This window comes from Muntiacus reevesi, chromosome 2 (genome assembly GCF_963930625.1).
Source record: "Muntiacus reevesi chromosome 2, mMunRee1.1, whole genome shotgun sequence".
NCBI lineage: Eukaryota > Metazoa > Chordata > Mammalia > Artiodactyla > Cervidae > Muntiacus > Muntiacus reevesi.
This window is the reverse complement of record NC_089250.1, coordinates 64180863-64200436: the sequence shown is the minus strand read 5'-3', so window position 1 is coordinate 64200436 and position 19574 is coordinate 64180863. Positions and strand designations below refer to the sequence as shown.

Here is a 19574-nt window from a genome sequence, read left to right as displayed (position 1 = left end):
TATGTGCCACATGGCTTGTAGAATCTTCATTCCCCAACTAGGAATTGAACCTCGGGTCACCGCAGTGAAAACCTGGAATCCTAACCACTTGGCCACAAGAGAACTCCCACTTGTAGCTTATTTCCTACAAGACAATTTGTACCTCTTACTCCCCTTCCTTCTCCCCACCGGTAACCACTAGTTTGTTCTCTGTATCTGTGATAGAACCAGGGATTCCTAACATCCTGGTTCTAGGGCAGTTTTTCTTCTCTCTATAGACCCTATCTGGTCTCATGGATTTATATATTATCTAAATGCTAATAACCTTTCATGACTCCGGACCACATGCTACCCTAGGCTCCACACTCATAGATCCGTTGCCTATATACCTTGAAAGTCTTCCAAAGACATCTCAAACTGATCAGACCCAGAAAGAACTCTCAATCTCCATCTCTAAACCTGGTCTCTCTACCTGCAATCACCCCCAAGCTGTTTTCCCTGTCTCGTTAAACCACACCACCACCCGTCCTGTAATGAAAGCCAAAAACCTGGGAGTTGAACTTCATTTCTCTGATCCCTCACCTCCATCCACGGGTGTCTAACTCTTCAAAGTTCCAGAAGTGATCTCAGGAGCATCCCTCTTCTTCCCTCTCTACTGCCTCCACCCTCATCCCAGCCACTGTTACCCCTCAGAGGCTGGTCCAACTGCTCCATGCCCCATCTTCCAGCAGCTTCTTGCCATCAACTAGAGTGATCTATTTAAAACACAGATTACATCTCACCCTGGCTTACTCCAAAGTCCCCAGTGGCTTGTCACTGCATCAAGAATAAAGGCCTGCAAGGGCTGCTGTGACTTCTTCTATCCACTCCAGCTCCGTCCATCACCAGTCAAGTGCTGGTCACATGGCCCTTCTCACTTTCTTGAACATCTATCAAGTAGGTTCTCTCTGCCTGGAATTCTCTTATTCTGGCTCTCTGAATAACTCACTTTAAATGTCACCTCCAAAGAGAGGCCAACCTGACTACCCTTTTTAAAGCAGGCTCTGCTACTAATTCCTCTAACTCTTCTTCAGCCAGTGGTTTGTATAAGGGATAAAGACTTTGGGACTTCCCTGGTGGTTTGGTGTTTAAGATTTCACAACTTTTAAAGGTTATACTCCATCTATAGTTATTGTAAAATAGCAGCTACATTCCCTGTGTTGTACTATAAGTCTTAGTAGTTTATTATTATTATTATGGGGGGTGTGCTGGGGCAGGGTTCCATCCCTCATTGGAGAACTAAGATCCCATCTGCTGCATGGTGTGGCCAAAAAATAAAAACACTTTTAAAAAAGGAATAAAAATTTCAATTAAAAAAAATCACCTCCTCTTGGGAGCCTTCCAGGATTCAGTCTCTATTCAGTTTCCGTCATGTTGGTCAATTCAGCTGTTTGAATGGGAGAACATAAACTGTTTTTCCACTGGGTGATCAGCATCTTCATTTCTTACAATCTGATTTTTTTTTAAATTTATTTCTTACAATCATTTAATGCTTCATGACTTCTAGAGTAGAGCTTTATACAGCGTGTGCCTGAGCTGAACTACCCAACAGCGCAGCACAACAGGTTCTAAAGCTAGATGGCCCTGGGTTCAAATCTACCCCAGCCCTGCCACTTCCAAGTTATAGGACCTTGAACAAGCATTCCAGTTATTCATTGCTGCGTAACAAACTACCCCCAAAATTAGTGTCTCAGAACAACAATATTTATTTTACAGTTTGGGACAGCTCATTTCCACTCTGCTTGGCATCAGCTGGCGCAGCTCCAAGGTTGGAGGCTGTATCATCTGAAAATTCCTTCTCTCACGCGTCCAGGGCTTAGTGGGGACCAGAGCTGGAGTTGTTGACTGGAACACCTTCATGTGGCCTCTCCCGTGAGGCCTCGCTTCCTCCCAACATGGTGGCTGGGATCCAAGGGAAAGTGGATTGAGGGAGAGAGAGACTCAGGGACACAGAGGCAGAGGGAGACTGAGCTGTTGGTCATATTGCCTTTTATGACCTAGCGTGGAAGTCATACTGTCACTTCCGCCATCCTCTGTTGGTTGAGGCAGTCACAAAAGCTGCTCAGGTTCAAGGCGAGGGAATATAAACCTCATCACTCAATCAGAAGAGAGTCAATGCCACACTGTAAACAAGAATAATCGGGGGACTTCCCTGATGGTCTAGTGGTTGAGAACTCACCTTGCAATGTAGAGGACGTGGGTTCTAGCCCTGGTCGGGGAACTAAGAAGCCTGCACACACTTGAGCCCTGCGCCTCACCACGAGAGCGTCCGTGTGCTGCAGTGAAAGGTCCTGCAGGACACAGTGAAAAATCCCACATGCTGCAACTAAGCCCCGATGCAGCCAAATAAATATAGAAATATTTTTTTAAAAAAGAACAATTGGGATAAGCTATACATCCCTGAACCTATCTTTTAAAAATACAATCACAAGAAGTTCCTAACCTTTTCAGAATCCTCTGCTGAAGTGTTGGGCACCAAGCTTGGCATGAGTGCTCAGGGGGCGGGAAGCCCCAGGTGGTCTCCCCACCTGCACGGAGCCAAGTCTGGGCCCCTGGCAATCTTACTCCTGCTGTTTCCCTCCTCTGAACTGAGTCCAGAGGCCCCACCTTGACTCTACCCACCCCCCCAACCAGGGCCTTGCTGTTCCCCAGGCTCTTCTGGGGCTGCAATGTGGATTCAGGGCCCCCCACATCTGAAGACCCTCAGAACAGGAAGGGCCATTAGCACCCTGCTTAGCCAGGGACCCAGACAGGGTATGTGGTAGAGCCACGACTCGCACTCAGGCCCACGTGGGGAGATCTAGGCAGCTGCTGTTGTGGCCATGAGTGTGTCGGGAGTGGCTGAGCAGCCTGCTCTAGCACGTATTCCTCTGCCAGGGTTCACATCATCCAGCATCTCCAAGCCCACATTCTGCATAGATGGAGAAACTGAAGCTGAGAGAGGGTATGCGGTTTCCAAGAGCCACACAGCATCTCTCTGTGCTGGACCAGAACCAGTCTACAAGAAATGGAGGCATCAGAGCTAGAAGGACCCTGTCATCCATTATATCCCATGGGGTCTTCTGAGGCCTGAGAAGCAGAGGAGGGCCTGCCTTGGCCCTTGCCTTTGTGGAATGTCATGCCATCCTGTGGGTGATGACTCTTTTGTGGCTCATCTCCTCCCTTGACTGTGTGCTCCATGGGGTCAGGAATTCACCACTGGCAAGTCCACCACTGTGGCCCTCTGTGGACTGGGTGAGTGGACAGTCAGTGTGGGCAGGGGAGCTGGGGTTTTGCCAGGAGGGGGTGGAAATGCCCCTGAAGAAGTGTTTGCAGAGGACCTGTCGAGTGGCCCTGCTCCTTACCTGGCTGGTGGAGGGCACCTGGAGAAAGGGTTTGAGGATGGAGGGGGCACTCACACACCTAGACACCCCTAGATGGGAATGAAGCCATGCCTCACAAGGAGAGGGCATACCCGGGAGTATATTCACCGCTGTGGGGGAGGTGGGACAGATACAAAGTGGACCTGGGGCCAGTGAGTCAAGGGCGGAGGAGGTGAAGCAACAGGATTGGGGGGAGGAGGAAGAGGAGGGAGAGAGAGAAATGGAAAAGGAAGGGGGCAAGGGTTAGGAGGAGGAAATGAAAGGAGGAGGAACAGAGGGAGGAAGAGGCTGCAGAGGGGTAAACACGGGCCTGCCCCCCACCCCCGCAAGGGGGTGCCACCCGGAGGGTGATCGCCAGCCCGCTGGGCAGCCAAAGGACTTCCGATGACTCTGCCCAGCAGGGGCTCGGCGGCGATGGGGAGTAGCAGCGAGGAGAGGGGGAGGGGAAGGTGTGACAGCCACGTGGGAAAGTCAACAACACGGGAGCACAGGTCTGGAAGGAAAGAAACGACACCCATCAGAGTCGGGGCTCCAGGGTCAAATGGAGTTGCTCTGTCGGGGACATGTGAGGAACAGGGCAACCTGGTCCAGCTCGGACTAGCTCCCGCGGGAACCAAAACCTATTCCCAAAGCACCTGCATGTCTGACTCCTCAAAATGGGTCGCCTTGATTTTAGCCGGGCAGAGCCTGAGACCGGGTTCAGGGAAGAAGCGAGCGTGCCTGGGGTCACAGCAGGTCTAGGCGTGGAGAGCTGGGCAGGCACCGAGGGCCAGACGCTCCCCACGACTATGAGAGGGAAGCCAAGCCTGGACACCGGGCACGCCCTTGGAGGCTCGAGGTCTGGCGTCCATCCCGGCTCTGCCAGTAACCGTGGGCCGGGATCGCCGGTCTTCCCCAGGCTTCAGTTTACGCATCTGTACATTGGGATGATCTGTCTCGCTCCGCCAGGTTCTGGGGGGCGGAGTTCGCGCACGCTCCGCACAGCCGCGAGGGGCGAGGTGCTCGGCGTGTATATGGATGCTGGCTCCCGCGATCTGAGGTCCGCCCGGCCTCTGCCTGGGAGTCCCCAGCCTCGCCGCTCGCGCGACCCCTGCGCGGACGAGGGGAGCGGGGGCGCCTCCGCCGGGGGCGTCGCCCAGGCCAGCAGGGGAGGGGACGGCGGCGGAACGGAGGCGGAGGGAGCCCGGGCCTCGGCAGCCTCGGCCGGCCTGACCCTCGAGGGGGTCGCTGTTGCCTCGCAGATCCCTCCCTCGCTCGCCTCCTGTATCCCTCCCTGCCGCTCCCGCCGCGTCCGCCTTTTGTTCGCGGAGCCGCGCGTCCCCGAGCTGAGGCAGCGGGGCGGGGAGCTGGCGGGGCTGCGCGGGGGGCGGGCCGCGCCGGGCGGAGCCGGGGCCCGGGCCGCAGCCGGACTCGGAGCTCGAGAGAGCGATCGGCGCGCAGGCAGCCGGGGCCCGGGCACGCTCCGGGGGCGCGGCGAGGCCGAGGGGGCGGGCGCCGGGCGGAGCCGAAGCCGGAGCCGGGGTGCCTGGAGGCGATCGGGCCGCTCTCTCCGAGCCCAGAGCAGCGGAGAAACCGTGCGGCGGGGGTCGGGGCCGGAGCGCAGCCCGGGGGCTGAGGTGGGCCGAGAGGAGCCGCGACCCCAGCGGCCGGAGAGGCGCCAGGAGCCTCTCCCGGGGCGCGGAGGCCGGGCAGGCCCGGGCCATGCGCGCCGCTCGTTGAGGCCGAGGGAAACCGCGATGGAGGTGCCGGCGGGGGAGCCCCCGGCTCGGGGCTGCGGCCCCCCGCCTGCTCCCGCCCCGGAAAGGAAGAAGAGCCACCGCGCGCCGTCGCCGGCCCGGCCCAAGGACGTGGCCGGCTGGTCGCTGGCCAAGGGCCGCCGCGGCCCAGGCCCGGGCGCCGCGGCCGCTTGCAGCGCCGCGTCCTCGGCGAGGCCCGACAAGAAGGGGCGTGCGGTGGCCCCCGGGGCGCGGGGCACAGGGACGCGGGTGGCCGGGGTCCGCACCGGGGTCCGCGCCAAGGGCCGTCCGCGCCCGGGGACCGGGCCGCGACCGCCGCCACCGCCGCCCAGCCTCACCGACAGCAGCTCGGAGGTGTCGGACTGCGCGTCGGAGGAGGCGCGCCTGCTGGGCCTGGAGCTGGCGCTGAGCAGCGACGCCGAGTCGGCGGCCGGGGGCCCCGGGGGGGCCCGCACGGGACAGCCGCCCCAGCCGGCACAGCCGGCACAGCAGCCTCCGCGTCCCCCCGCCTCCCCCGAGGAGCCGTCGGTGGCCGCGTCGTCGGTGGGCAGCAGCCGCCTGCCCCTCAGTGCCTCGCTCGCCTTCTCCGACCTCACCGAGGAGATGCTGGACTGCGGACCCGGCGGCTTCGTACGAGAGCTGGAGGAGCTGCGCTCGGAGAACGACTATCTCAAGGTGCGGGGTCCTGGTGGGGGAAGGGGAGGCCGCGGGGAGGCGCGGGTGTCCGCCCCACCGGTCGAGGCACTAGCCGGCCCGCTGTCCCACCGCTCGAGCTGGGCAAGGGGCCTAAACCCTCAGGGGCTCCCTCGCATTCCGCTTCCCATTGTATCTGGGAAACCTTCTCCTAAGGGAGGAACCTGGAGGAGGAGACTGCCCACGGGCCCTGATTTGGGAAGGGGGTCTTGAGTGCTTTGGAGGATGCTTAAATACGGTGCCTGGGATGGGAGTGGGTGCTCCGTGAGGGGCTGGACCTCGGAATCCGCGGCTCAGAGCCCCCACCCCCAGGCCGCTGGGTGGCCCTCCTTTCTGGGACAGGCACTGGTGTGCAGTTTGCCGGGAAGACCTGTGGCCATCTCCGGCCAAGGAGAGGCCTGAACACTAGCCTGAGTCTTCACCCAGGGCTTTCCTGGCTCAGGCCTGTCCCTGCCTGCCTTTCAGGGCGGGTCCCCGTTTGAAAGCATGACATCTGGGAACATCCCCTTGGCTAGAGTCCGACTTCCGCCCAGTCTAACGGTCCTGCAGCCTGGGAGGATGGTGTCCAGGGAGAATCCGTTCACAGCTCCCTAAATCCCAGGGTATTGTCTTCTGCCCAGTTTGGGATAGGCCCTGTATACCCAGCAATCCTATTGGTGCCCCCCAGCAGTGCCCATCTCCTTTCCAGTGAGAAGAGGGAAGCTGGCATCTGAATGAGGCTTTTTCTCTGGGCCTGTAGGGGACCTGAGAGCTTCCCAGGAAAGCAGGCCTGACCTTCACCCTTTGGGTGGACATGAGCACATACTGGATGCAGGCCAAGCTCTCTCTGCCCACTGAGGCAACTTTAGGGAAGGCTCAGCCCTCACACGTCAGTGTTGGCCTGGGAGATTGCCAGATTCCTGGGTTCTCCCGCCACGGGCTGGGCACGGTTTGGAAGAGGCTGAAATGTTACCTGCTCTTATCAGTTGATATCCTGGCACAGCATCCAGAGCATCCCTGCCCAAGAGCCTCTGAGTTCATGGTACTCTGCTAATTTCTGTCTGCCTGGCAACACTTAGCCTTGCACTGTAGCTCTTCGGGCCAAAAGGGTTTCTCTGTCTTTATTTATTTATTTATTTGGTTTCTCTGTCTTTAGAGTCTGTGAGGTCTTGCTTGTGTCTCTCCCTCTCCATCTCCCCCAGGATCTGCTACCCAGCACGTGTTAAGTAATTGCTTGTACAATAGAAGGATAGGGTCTGTCTGAATCAGAATAACCTACCCCTTTAGCCTCTAACCTTTCCTCAGGCCAGGCCTTAGTTTTCTTATCTGTTAATTGGGAGGGTAAGCCTTCCTGAAGCCCCCATTCATTGTGGATAGTCGGGGGCTCAATCAGCTCCTGCAGTCCTCACAAGCCAGCTGTGAGGAGAAGACAGTGAGGGGTAGGTGAGAGGAGGGAGATAACCCAGAGGAGGCCTGGCCCTGCCCAGGTGGTGCCTGACCTGCTCTGAACTCGAACCCTGAGCTCCTCAATCCTGCCTCCTGGCCTCCATCGCTCCCCCTGGCCAGGGAAGATGGGCCATAGAACTTGGCTTCACCGTCTCCCGCACCCACCCCCACCAGCTCCTGTTCATCCCAGGAAGTCACCCGGCAGAGCTCTGGACTCCTGCTGAGCCACCCATGACTGTTAGGATGGAAAATAGCTCCAGAAGGCTGGAGACTGAACCTGAGGCCTCACAGGGGCCAGGGCCTGGCTGGGGACCACCCACTGCCTGGGCAGGGCTCAGCCTCAGTTCCCCTCATTCATTCAGTGTTTCTGGCTTCACGTGCAGGCCTCAGGCCACTGTTAGATCTGGAGAGTGTGCCTTCCTGGCTGTGTGATCTTGGGCAAGTCCCTTAATGTCTCTGGACCTCAGTCTCCTCATTGTAAAAAGAGACATCACACATCTTCCAACCTTACGGGTTAAATGAGTTATGTGCGCAAACACCATGAGAGCGCCTGGCATGGAACGAGCCTCAGAGGAGGGTAATTTCCACCACTGTTATTCTCAATTGGTACATGACACATTTCCGTGGGCACTTACCGTGTTCTCTGGCAGACTCTGTGGGGAAGGAATAGAGCCTCCTCCCCACCCGAAGCAGTCCTGGCCCCTCATTCATTCATCCGCCAGCTATTTACTTAATGCCTGCTGTGTACCAGGCACTAACACAGATCTGAGGACAAAGTGTCTGTTTTCATGGAGCTGTTGGTCCTCGTGGAGGAGACTGGAATTAGACAGTAGTCACCCACTACATCACACACTGCCTCACACTACGGACCGCGATAAGGGTGGGGAGGGACCCAGTGTGCTGAGAGCCCAGGAGGGTGGGACTGGGGTGCTTAGGAGGCCGGGATGGGAGGGAGCCAGCCGAATAAGGAGCTGGAGTGAGACCCTTCCAGGCTAAGGGAAGTAGGAAGAAACTTGTGGAATTCAGGGAACAGTTCCGAGCCTGGAGAGAGGGGGGAGAGGGAGGAGATTGGATGGGAGAGATGAGCAGGACTGGACTGTGAGATTAATGCTGTGTCCACGTGAATCAGTCCCTGATCTTCTCTCCAGCTGCCAGCCTCACAGAGGCAAGGTGAAAACCTGGAGACTGTGGATGTGGGCCGTAAATGCAGAGGCTATTACAGGAGTTGAGTGCTTTGTTTGGTTTTGTTTTGGGGGGCATGCCGTGCAGCATGCAGGATCTTAGTTCCCCGACCCAGGGATCAAAGCCGCATTCCCTGCAGTGAAAGTGCAGAGCTTTACCACTGACTCGGCTGGGAAGTCCCAGAAGGAGTTGTTTTGTTCATTCTACAGATGGGTAAACTGGGGCCACAGCAGGGAGGGGACTTACTCCAGGTCCCAGAGCCAGTTCTCCAGGCAGCCAGGCTCAGAGTCAGAGTACCTGGTACTCTTGACGTGTTTCTTGCCCCTCTGGACCATTTTGCGTCTAAGATGCAGGAACTGAGTTACCAGGAGAGACTCCAGATCCCCAGCATGTCTGCAGCACGCCTGCTGCTGCCTGGCTTGAGTCCCTCCGAGCCCGGTGGGGCCTTGATCAAGCTCACCTCCCAGTTGGTGGAAGGCTCTGGGACCTGTCGTCTGGGGAAGGCCTTGCAGATGATGATGGCAGATCTCCTGTGGCCTGAGGCTTGTTCTGGGGCCCCAGGGGGTAAGGTAGAAACGGCAGCTCTCACCCAGTGAGGAGCTGCTATAGAGAAGGGAGTGAGCTTGCTGTCACTTGAGTTATTCAGGGTTATTCAATGCTGGAGTTATTCGCCTGTTAGATAAAGACATGGGGTTTGTGGAAAACAGCTTGTAAACTGAACAAAATGTAGTGGTTGTGATTACTTGAGGAGGATTTAGGAAGAGGTTTATGTGAAGGCTGTAGTTGAAATTGCCTGACCTCAGGGTCCTTCCAGCCAAGGAAGTGTGATGGTTACTAACTTTTTAAAAAATTTTTAAAAGATTTTGAAGTATAGTTGCTTTACAATGTTGTGTTGTGTTAGTTTCTACTCTACAGCAAAGTGAATCAGCTATATGTATACATTTATCCCCTCTTTTTTCCTTCCAATTTCTCAGTGTTCATAGGACAGTGAGTAGGGTTTATTGTGCTCTAATAGTGAGGTTCTCATTAGTTATCTATTTTTACACAGTATCAATAGTTTATATATGTCAATTCCAATCTCCCAATTCATCCCATCCCCTCCTTTCCCCCTTGGTATCTATGTTCTCTACCTTGAAGGTTATTAACTTTTAAGGGTCCAGGATTCAAAGATGCAGACAGATTGACTGTTTGACCTTCAAAATCCTGGTGGTCTGAGGTCTTCCATTTCCCCATCACCACTAGCTGTTGCCCATGTACCATTAGGACATGCTGGGAACCACCCAGTGTGGACTGAAGAATCCGAGAGTTGGAACGCAAAGATCTGGCTTTGTGACTTGACTGTCATTTACTGTGTGGCCATAGTGAGTCACGTGGCCTCTCTGAGCTCTCTTTTTGTTTCATCTGTATAATGAAGATGATGGAACCTGCCTGGGCAACCTCGGAGGACTGTTTACAGGGATCAGGGAGGTGTGAATAGACAAGAAGACTTTTTGCAAGCAGTGAAATCCTGCACCTTTTAGGCAATTAGCATAATTATTAGCCAGTGAGCAGAGAGGATGTCTAGGTCTTCATTCTTTTTTTGGGGGGGTGCGGCTGTGCTGGGTCTTTGTTGCTATGGAAGCTTTATCTAGTTGCGAGGAGTAAGGTCTACTCTCTAGGTGTGGGGCGTGGGCTTCTCTTGTTGCAGAGCACAGGCTCTAAGGCACAGGCTCAGTGGTTGTGGCGCATGGCCCTAGTTACTCTGAGGCATGTGGGATTCTCCCGGACCAGGAATCGAACCTGTGTCTTCTGCATTAGCAGGCGGATTCCTTACCACTGAGCCATCAGGGAAGCCCTGAAGTCTTCATTCTTGATAGAGCTGGGAGAAGACAGGAGGGTGGATCCCCTTAGCTTTAAGATGTTAATAAATCAGGAGCTGCTCCAGGGAGGATAGGAAAGTGTGAGTCACATTCCGTACTGTGTGGACTCCATGAAGCAAGCCCTCCCCACCTCCCTGGAGGTTCTACATGTAAGAGTTCGTGCGTGCATGCTAAGTCACTTCAGTCATGTCCAATTCTTTGTGACCCAATGGCTCCTCTGTGCATGGGATTCTCCAGGCAAGAATCTTGGAATGGGTTGCCGTGTCCTTCTCCAGGGGATCTTCCCTATCCAGGGATCGAACCCGTGTCTTTTATGTCTCCTGCAGTGGCAAACGGGTTCTTTACCACTAGTGCTACCTGGGAAGTTGGAAGTACAGCCAGTTTTAGATGTCAGCCCAGAAGTGCCCAGAGGAAGCATCTAATTCACCTCCAGTTCCCATTGGGTACAGTTGGGCCAATGAAGGCTCCAGCTCACACAGCCAGAATTCCAAACCTGGTTGGTCCAACCCTGGATCCTGCTCTTTTCACAGTCTGAGAGGAACATGAGCTTGTGGTTGCTAACAACCGGTCTAGTGTGGGACATAGGTTGGTGAGATGAATTCTACTGTGTGCGGTGCCCTAGGCTAAGACTTGTTGGGAGCAGGTAGAGAATAACCTATGCTGGGGCTGAGGGCCTGGAGCCTGTAGGCAGTGTGTGTGTGGCGGGGGGTGGGTACATGCCTGCCTGCGTGTACATGGATATGTACCCTGCATCAGTGCAGAGTGAGATTGGGACCAGGGGTCTGAGACTGGAGGGAGTGATGGAGGGTTGGATCCAGCTTTAAGGTTTAGATAATGGTTAGGCTGGAATCCAGAGTGCTGGAATGTTAGAGCCCGCCTGGGGACCCCCAAACCACTGATTACCGGCCTTCTCTGGCTCTTGCGCACAAAAGCTATCAGCTATGAGATCATTTCCAGGGTGCCAGGCCCTGAGTTAAGTAAGCGCTTTACTCCTCCTAGCAGTCCTATGTGGAGAGTTCTGATATCAGACCCATTTGACAGAGGAGGAAGCGGAGAGGTTATGTCACCTGCGCAGCTGGTACACTTGGGACCCTCATCAGACAACCCCAGGGAGCCCCCTTCCCAAGTCGTTCTTCCACCCTCTCCCATGCAGGAAGCAGCCCGTGCCTCCAAGTTTCACAGAGCAGGATTCTCGCCTGGTTCTGCCAGTTACAAGCTGTGTGAGATTCTCAATCTTTCTGAGTTTCTGTTTTCCCTTCTGGAGAATGGGTGATAAGCATACTGCCCCTTTTCCAAGTGGGGACCCTTTTCCAAGTGATGATGTAGATGTGCGTGCATGCTAAGTCACTTCAGTCGTGTCCGACTCTTTGCGAACCTATGGACTGTAGCCCACCAGACTCCTCTGTCCATGCGATTCTCCAGGTAAGAATACTGGAGTGGTTTGCCATGCCCGCCTCCAGGAGAGCTTCCTGACCCAGGGATCAAACCCATGTCTCCCGCGGCTCCTCCATTGCGGGTGGATTGTTTACCGCTGAGCCTCCAAGGAAGCCCGATATACATCTAGCACACAGCAAATGTCAGTGCTTGTCCTGGTTGTCACCTTTCCCTTCCTTGCTTCTTCAGGCATTCATTCATTCATTCATTCAACATATATTTTCCAAGTGCCTCCCGGATACCAGGCCCCGTGCCAGGTGTCTGGGGCAGTAGCCAGCAAGCTGTGAAGCATTTCTGAGCTCCCGGGAGTTGTAGGGGGAAGGGTTCAATCTGCTTGTTACTGGGTAGGGGGAGAGGAGTGGTCATCGGTCAACAAAGCTCCTGGCTTGTCCCTGTCTTGAGTCGCAGCAGTCTCTGGGGCAGCTGAGAGGCGGCCTGGAAGAAGCAACTCTAAGAACTGTGTCTTTAAGGATCTTCAGCCTGTCATGGAGGGAGGGAGCAGCTCTAGAGATGGAGAATGAGATGGAAAATGTGAGATGGCTGCTGCTGAGGCCTTAGGAGGACCACGAAGCTCCCAGGGCTCCCAGCATTCCTGGCAGAGGGGCTTGGCCTGTGTCTCTGGGCACACTGTCTCCTGCACACACCAGCACACGTACCCATATTCACAGCGCATGCGCAGAGATCCACGCCCACTGACACACGTCTCATGTACCCATTCGGGGGCAGGCTTGTGCTCTCTGCTTTTCAGATGCGGGCATCTTAGAGAGGAGACCCGCTCAGAGAAGTACACAGACCCACGCAAGATACACCACACGTGTCTCTTCACACCCACCATTACTGGACAGACACAGCACAGACTCACACCCTCTAGGAGACGGCAGGCTCGGAAACACACCCTCACACTCTGCCAGACACGCTTGGCCGCGTCCCAGAGATGGACACACCCTGGAGACAGTCTCAGACATATCGGAAGTACGTGTGCGTATGTGGGTGCGTGCTGACACCCGCAGACCCACCCCTGCCAGGCGGGCACAGACACTGCCCATCACCCAGACACCTCCACTGCGTCTGCCACAAAGACAGCAAACAGCAGACCCAGGCTTGCGCACCCGGGCTCACAGACACACACAGCCAGGAGACACATGTGAACAAGACATGGAGCCACGACACAGAAGCAGGGCATGAGCACAGAGCACTCAGATGTCAGGTCTGTAGCATTTGCTAGCAGGAGCCAGAGACCCACAAAGGAGGATACCCAGACATGCACGCTCACACACAGACACACACACACACATATACACTGGCTGTGACATTTCAGAAACACAGGAAATCCTGGCCCGTGTCTCCCTGGAGCTCATGCGTACAAACTACTGTTTTCAGCGCCTCCACGAGGCTTCCTTCCACTAGGTTGCTGGAAACAGTGAGGAGTGTGACAGGGGCTTGATTTTGCAACCTCCGGGATCTGGGGGCCCTGGAGCCTGACTGAGACTGAATGGTTTGTAGGCAGATAAAGGGCTGGCAGGTCACCGAGGTGGAGAAACTGCATCAAAGGCCCTCAGGCCCCGGACACACGACACTTGGGCTGGTGCCCAGTGAGCCAAGTGGAGCAATTGTCAGGCCTGCCTGTGGGAGAAATAGTGCCCAGGGGCACCTCCCTCCTAATCTCCTTGGAATTTCCTGCTTGCCCTCATCTGCCTCCTCCCTTGCCCCTTTGCTGGGGGCTGTGGAGGACTGTACCGTTCCTGTCCCTAATGAGTGCCCGTTTCTGCCTGGGAAAAGGAGACTGGGATAGAGGAAGTTATGTGGGCACTCAGAGGAGGGGCCTGGGAGACTTCCTGGAGGAGGAGGCATTAAAGTTGAGGAGTTAGCCTTGAATGACTGCCTCTGTGTCCAGCTGCTGGGACCGTGCCTGGCACATCCTAGTGATTCAATAAATATTTGTTGCACGATTGAATGAAAGGCAGTGATCAGGGTCTGCAGGTGGGCTGCAGGCAGACTATGGGCTTAAAATAGAAGAGTTGGGGGGAGTGGTGGGCGGGGGCAGTGGTGTGGGGGAGCCTGGGAAGGGGAGCTGGGCCTGCTGGGGAAGGGCACTGTGCTGAGCTGAGCTGAGGCATTGTGAATACCTTGCTGGTAGGGGCTGTGCTGACCCAGAGCAGGGCCAGGCACTGCCTCCTTTCCATGTGTTTTCAGCACAGGGCACAAGGCCCAGGGGCCTCAGCAGGGAGGTGGAGAAACTCCACTTGGGGGATCAGGTCTGGACCAAACCTTGCTTCGTTGCCTCTTCCCTGTCCATGAACCCCATGTTCAAGGCCTCTCTTCCAGCCTCAGTCTTCCTGTCTGTAAAATGGGAACTTAGGGGGTCCGGTGATTAATAATCTGCCTTCCAGTATAAGAGGATGCAGGTTTGATCCCTGGTCAGGGAACTAAGATCCCACATGCTGTGGGGCAACTGAGCCTACGCAGCCTAGAGTCTATGCTCTCTATTAAGAGAAGCTCCCAGCTTGCAATGAATACCCACTGTAGCAAACAACAACCACAACAACAAAGGGAACTTAACTCCTCTCTTCCTTTCAGAGCACTTGGGAGGATCAGTGGTCAGGTGTGCAAGCACATTTAGCACCATCCTGGGCACAGCAGAAGGGAGCGAGCCCCACTTGTGTAGTCACTGGGGCAGAAAGAGTTCCTCAGGGGAGGAGCTTGGCTAAGTTCTAAGCAGAGGCCTGACCAGCCGCCAAGGTTATAACTAAGATCATTCCCCTGGGTGCCCCACAGGCATGACCTCATATGCAGTCACATTCTCTTCCTTCTGGCACCAGAAGGAACTGGGAACTGGGGTGTTCTGGGCCGGGCTGGCCCTGGCTGTCACTGAGGAGCCCCATAGGTCAGTGGATGGTGCTGGCCTCTCTGAGGAATGGTGGGGAGTCGGAGAAGGTGGGAGCAACAAGCCAGCCTTTCCCCCTTCTTTGGGGTCCAAGGTGGTAGACAGCACTGTGGTCTGGAGCCGAGCTCACTTGAATTTGAAGCCTTGTTCTGCCTTTTCTTCTGTGAGTTTTGCCTTTACAAGCCTCAGTCTCTTCATCTGTACAATGGGTGGGCATGCTGATGGTGCTCACCCCGTAGTGTTGCTGTGAAGATTAAATACAAGAAAGCATGTATGTGAGGATTACCCAGGGCCTGTAAGGGCTCAACAGCTCTGCACCCTCATCACTCGTTATCACTAGGCTTGGATCTGACTTCCCGTGAGCCCTGGGTTGTTTTTTTTTTTTTAATATTTATTTATTTATTTCACTATGTTGGATCTTAGTTGCTACACACAGGATCTTTATTGTGGCATGTGGGATCTTTAGTTGCAGCCTGTGGGATCTAGTTCCCTGACCAGGGATCGAACCCAGACCCCCTGCATTGGGAGTGCGGAGTCTTTGGCCCTGGACCCCTGGGGAAGTCCCAAGCCCTGGGTCCTTGACAACAGGGGTTGTGCCTGGCTCTGGGTGTGGGTCTTGGCATGGGGCAGGGGCCTGGGTGGTGTGTATGCAGCTGAAGTGCATTATGGGTATCCCCAAACACATCTCTCCCTGCGCCGCCCACCCTTTGCCCTCCTGCCCCGAGTCAGGCCAGTGCTGCAGGCTCTCACCCGGAGATACCTCTTTGCTGATGGAGGGCCACCTTTGGGGATCCCACATTCTAGAAGTGGGGTGAAGAATCTCCCATTGCCTGTGCCTCAAAGAGAACCTCAGACTCCAAAGAGTTCGGGGTCCTATAGCCAGGCTGGACCAGCTGTCTTTACTGTGTTTTTGCCCCAGATCCACATGGGTTCTTCGGGGTCAGGTGTCTCGACCTCTCCCCTCCACACCCTTCCTGAGCCCTGCCCAAGCACTTGGGTGGCCTGTGTTGTCCTGCCTTTCTCAGCCTCACCTCACCCCCACTCCACCCAAGTTCTGAGCACTCTGTGCACCCCAAGCCTCTGTCCCTGTCTTCTCTCTGCCGTGGGGCCTTTGTACTGCAGTTCCTCCCACCTCCCTTGGTGTCCTCCTCCAACTTCTTGTGTTCAGCTCCAGGCCAGTCTCCTGAGTTAGACACCTAGGCGCTTCCTGTAGCCTCCTTTGGGGCATTTACCTCTAAGTAATTACATTATTAACTAGATAATCACAGGTTTCATCCCCCCTCCCCACGCTCTGCAGGAGGACACATCTTACCCTGGTGGGACTTAACCCCTTCCTTTCACATTGGTGTCTGTAAACTGAAACTCAGAGAGGTTAAGGGGCTTGCCAAAAGTCACACAGTCTGTAAGTGGCAAGAGGCAGAAGGACTGGGGTCCCTGGTGCTCTTTGCAGGATGCTAGGCAGGGGGTATGGTGCTGGCAAAGGCTGGGAGGTGTGCGATGCTGGGGTGGGCCGGTGGTTCGGGCCACACCTCCTGGAGCCTCAGGCCACACCTCCTGGAGCCACTCCCTTGACTCTCCAGCCTCGCCTTCCCTCCCTGTACACCTCTGAGCGCTGTGCTCTCCCTGCTCAGAGATGTGGCTGCAGCCCAGAGGCTGTTTGGGGGATGATTTTTTTTGGGGGGGAGGGATGATTTTGAATTTTTTTAAAATTATATTTATTTATCATTTATTTTGGCTGCCCGGGTCTTCGTTTCGGCACACAGGATCTTCAATCTTCTCTGCGGCCTGTGGGATCTAGTTCCTGGACCCGGGGTCAAACCTGGGCCCCCTGCATTGGGAGCGCTGAGTCTTAGCCACTGGACCACCAGGGAAGCCTCTGGGGGACGTTTTAAATACATCCAAATCCAAATGCTACCTTCCTTCCTGTCAACAGAGAAAGGACTGGAGGGAGGGACACTGTTGGGTGTCCCCGCTCTGAGCGCCCCCTAACCCGGAGGCATCAGGGCCTGCAGAGGTCTCGCTGCTTTGGCTAGTGAGGCCTGGAATGGGACAGCGACAAGTCAGGCCTGGCCTTGGAGGTCAGTGGTTTCCGGGCATCTCCTCCCTCCTCAACGCATCCCCTGCCCATGCACACATATGCGGACACACATACACAGCTCCCCACCAGAGAGAGTGTCTGTGGTCTCATGCATAGAGCTGTGCCACATCTGAGAGGCTCACTCCTGATTGCCTTTGGAGCCTTCTTCTTCCTGAGCCTCTGTTTGCTTATCTGTAAAGTGGGTGTCTATAAAATAGCACTTACCTGAAAGGGACTGTCATTGAAGAAATGGACCTTCATTCAATGCTCAGTCTGGAGTTTGGCACAGGGTAAGCCCTTGTGAATATTAGCTCTTAATATTGTCACTACTGTCTTATCGGAGATACCGTCTAGTCTAGTTTACAAGAGCTCAAATTGGACTCGAAACCTAGCCATGCCGTCTGACGTGTGACCTTGAGGTGACCTTTCTGACCTCAGCCCCTCATCTGTCAGCGGGGATGGCTGGGGATACAGTGAGATAACGTGTGCCACCTCGCCCAGGTCGAGCGCTCAGGATGCTCTGTGCCTGTGGTCATTTGTTGCTGGTGGAGAGGCAAGCCCAGGACTCTGTCTTCAGTCATGACCCTGGGGTCCCTGAGACCAGGCAGCCTCCGTGCCAGGGGGAGGGGGTATTGGGTGGCATGGCCATGCCTGCCTGGGATCCAGGCCCTCCTTCTCCAGGACCTTTGACCCTGACTCCACTACAGCTAGAGCCCAGCCTCCCCACAATGAGGCTAAGCTGGGAAACGGGAGCGCAGAGTCCCTCCCGGCTTGACTCTGGACAGTGTGGGGGACGGTGGGGCTGTCCCAGGCTCCCTCTAGACTTCAGGGCCCCTGCCTGTGAAGGGATGGAGTCTCTGGGCCACCCCCCCCCCCACTACTGCTCCTGCAGTTCTTGGCTTTTGAGCTGGAAAGGAAGTGGAGCCGCACAGCCTCTGCCCTCCTTGGGGTCCAAGTGCGATGATCTCATCTGGAGCCTTGACAGACTCTGGAGGACGGGCATAAGGGACAGCAGATGGCTGCCCTGGCCTCTTGGGGGGGCTGGCATGCCGCCCTCGTGGCCACTGCTGGCCCACCCCGCAGGTCAGCCCTTCCAGGCGGGGGTGAGTGGCCCAGTCAGAGCCAGGGTGGCAGATGGGCAAGCAGCCTGGGCTTTGGCCTGAGGGAGGGACCGTGGTGGCTAGGGTGGTGTGGAGAAGGCCGGCCAGGCGGGGGCTCCCAGGCCTCTGTGGAGTGGTAGCCATCCCGCAGAGCGAAGCTTCTGGATCCCTCAGTTCAGCTGTTACTCTTGCTGGGTCTGTTGCCCATTGATGAGTTGGGTCCCTAGAACCTGGGAAGGAAGAGATAAATTTGGGTAAGGTTTGAAACTGAGCGAGGCTTCCCTGTGACTCAGACGGTAAAGAATCCACCTGCAATGCAGGAGACCCAGGTTCAATCCCTGAGTTGGGAAGATCCCCTGGAGAAAAGAAGGGCAACCCACTTTAGAATACTCCAGTATTCTTGCCTGGAGAATTTCATGGAGAAAGGAGCCTGGTGGGCTACAGTCCATGGGGTCAGAAAGAGTCAGACACAACTGAGCAACTCACGCTTTCGCTTTTCTTTGAAGCTGAGCAGGGGTGTAGTCGGGCTGGGACATATGTTACGCTCCATGAAAGAAAAACAGGGTTGAGATGGATGCGATGGGCCTAGATGGGTCTGGAGGGCTTCTCTGAGGAGGTGGCCTTTAAGTGGACGCTTCAAGCAGGATGGGCAGCCGGTAGTGGGAGATGCAGGGGAGGGGAATCCAGGCAGAGGCTTAGAGGTGGGACAGGCGAGGTATCTTCTGGCTTCTGGAAAAAGACCTGAGTGGCCGATGAGAGGAGTTGGGGAAGATGAAGACGGACAGGTTAGCAGAATCAGGCTTCTCTTTTGCTTTCAGGCCTGGTGATTTACATACAGTAAAATGAGCTTTGACAAGTGTATGGAGCTCTGTAACCACCGCCATAATCCTTCCATTTTCCAGTGTCTCAGATGGCTCAGAATCCACCTGCGATGCAGGAGACGTGGGTTCAGTCCCTGAGTCAGAAGAGCCCCTGGAGAAGGAAATGGCAACCCACTCCAGTATTCTTGCCTGGGGGAAATCCCATGGACAGAGGAGCCTGGCGGGCCACAGTTCACAAAGAGTCGGACACGACTAAAGCGGCTGAACCACACCAGCTATTGCACCCCCCACCCCGGCCGACATTCCCCCTTGGTGATCAGGGCCTCCCTCCTCCAGCCCCTGGCAACCACTGATCTGTTTCCTGTCCCTATAATCTTGCCTGTTCCAGAATATCATGGAAATGGCTTCATATAGTCCATAGCCAACTGAGTCTGACTTCCTCCACTTAGCATAATGCCTTTGGGCTTCACCCACGTGGTTGTGGGTATCAGCAGTTCCTTCCTCTTTATTGCTGAGTAGTTATTATATGGATGTACCACCGTTTAGCTATTCATCAGTTGAGAGATATTTGGGCTGTTTCCAGAGTTTGATGATTGTTGAAGGATTTCACATAGGAGAATCAACAGTTAAAGAAAAATCACTCCGTGTACTAAGTGGAGAATAGATTAGTGGGAAGTAGACCGGCCATCATGGGGACTAAATCCAGTGATTTGGTGATGAATCCGGCTCACTGTGTGTGTGTGTGCTCAGTCATGTCTGACTCTTTACGACCCCACCTGACTCCTCTGTCCTTGGAATTTTCCAGGCAAGAATACTGGAATGGGTTGCCGTTTACTACTCCAGGGGATCCTCCCAACCCAAGGATTAAACCCCCATCCCCTGCATCCCCTGTATTGACAGGTGGCTTCTTTACCCACCTAGGAAGCCCGTAGGTACTCAGTAATTCTTCATATAAAATGGCTGTGCCCTGCGGCAGCCTGGGA

General features: G+C 55.3%; 1 protein-coding gene across 1 annotated transcript in view; it reads left to right on the top strand.

Moving 5' to 3' along the window:
• Positions 1 to 4972: 4972 nt before the first annotated feature.
• MTCL2 (microtubule crosslinking factor 2) overlaps positions 4973 to 19574 on the top strand; it is a 74561-nt gene continuing 59959 nt past the window's right edge. The window contains exon 1 of the mRNA XM_065921951.1: positions 4973 to 5791. Within this exon, the coding sequence (XP_065778023.1) occupies positions 5117 to 5791 (675 nt within the window). The 5' untranslated portion in view covers positions 4973 to 5116. The remainder of the gene's footprint in view (positions 5792 to 19574) is intronic.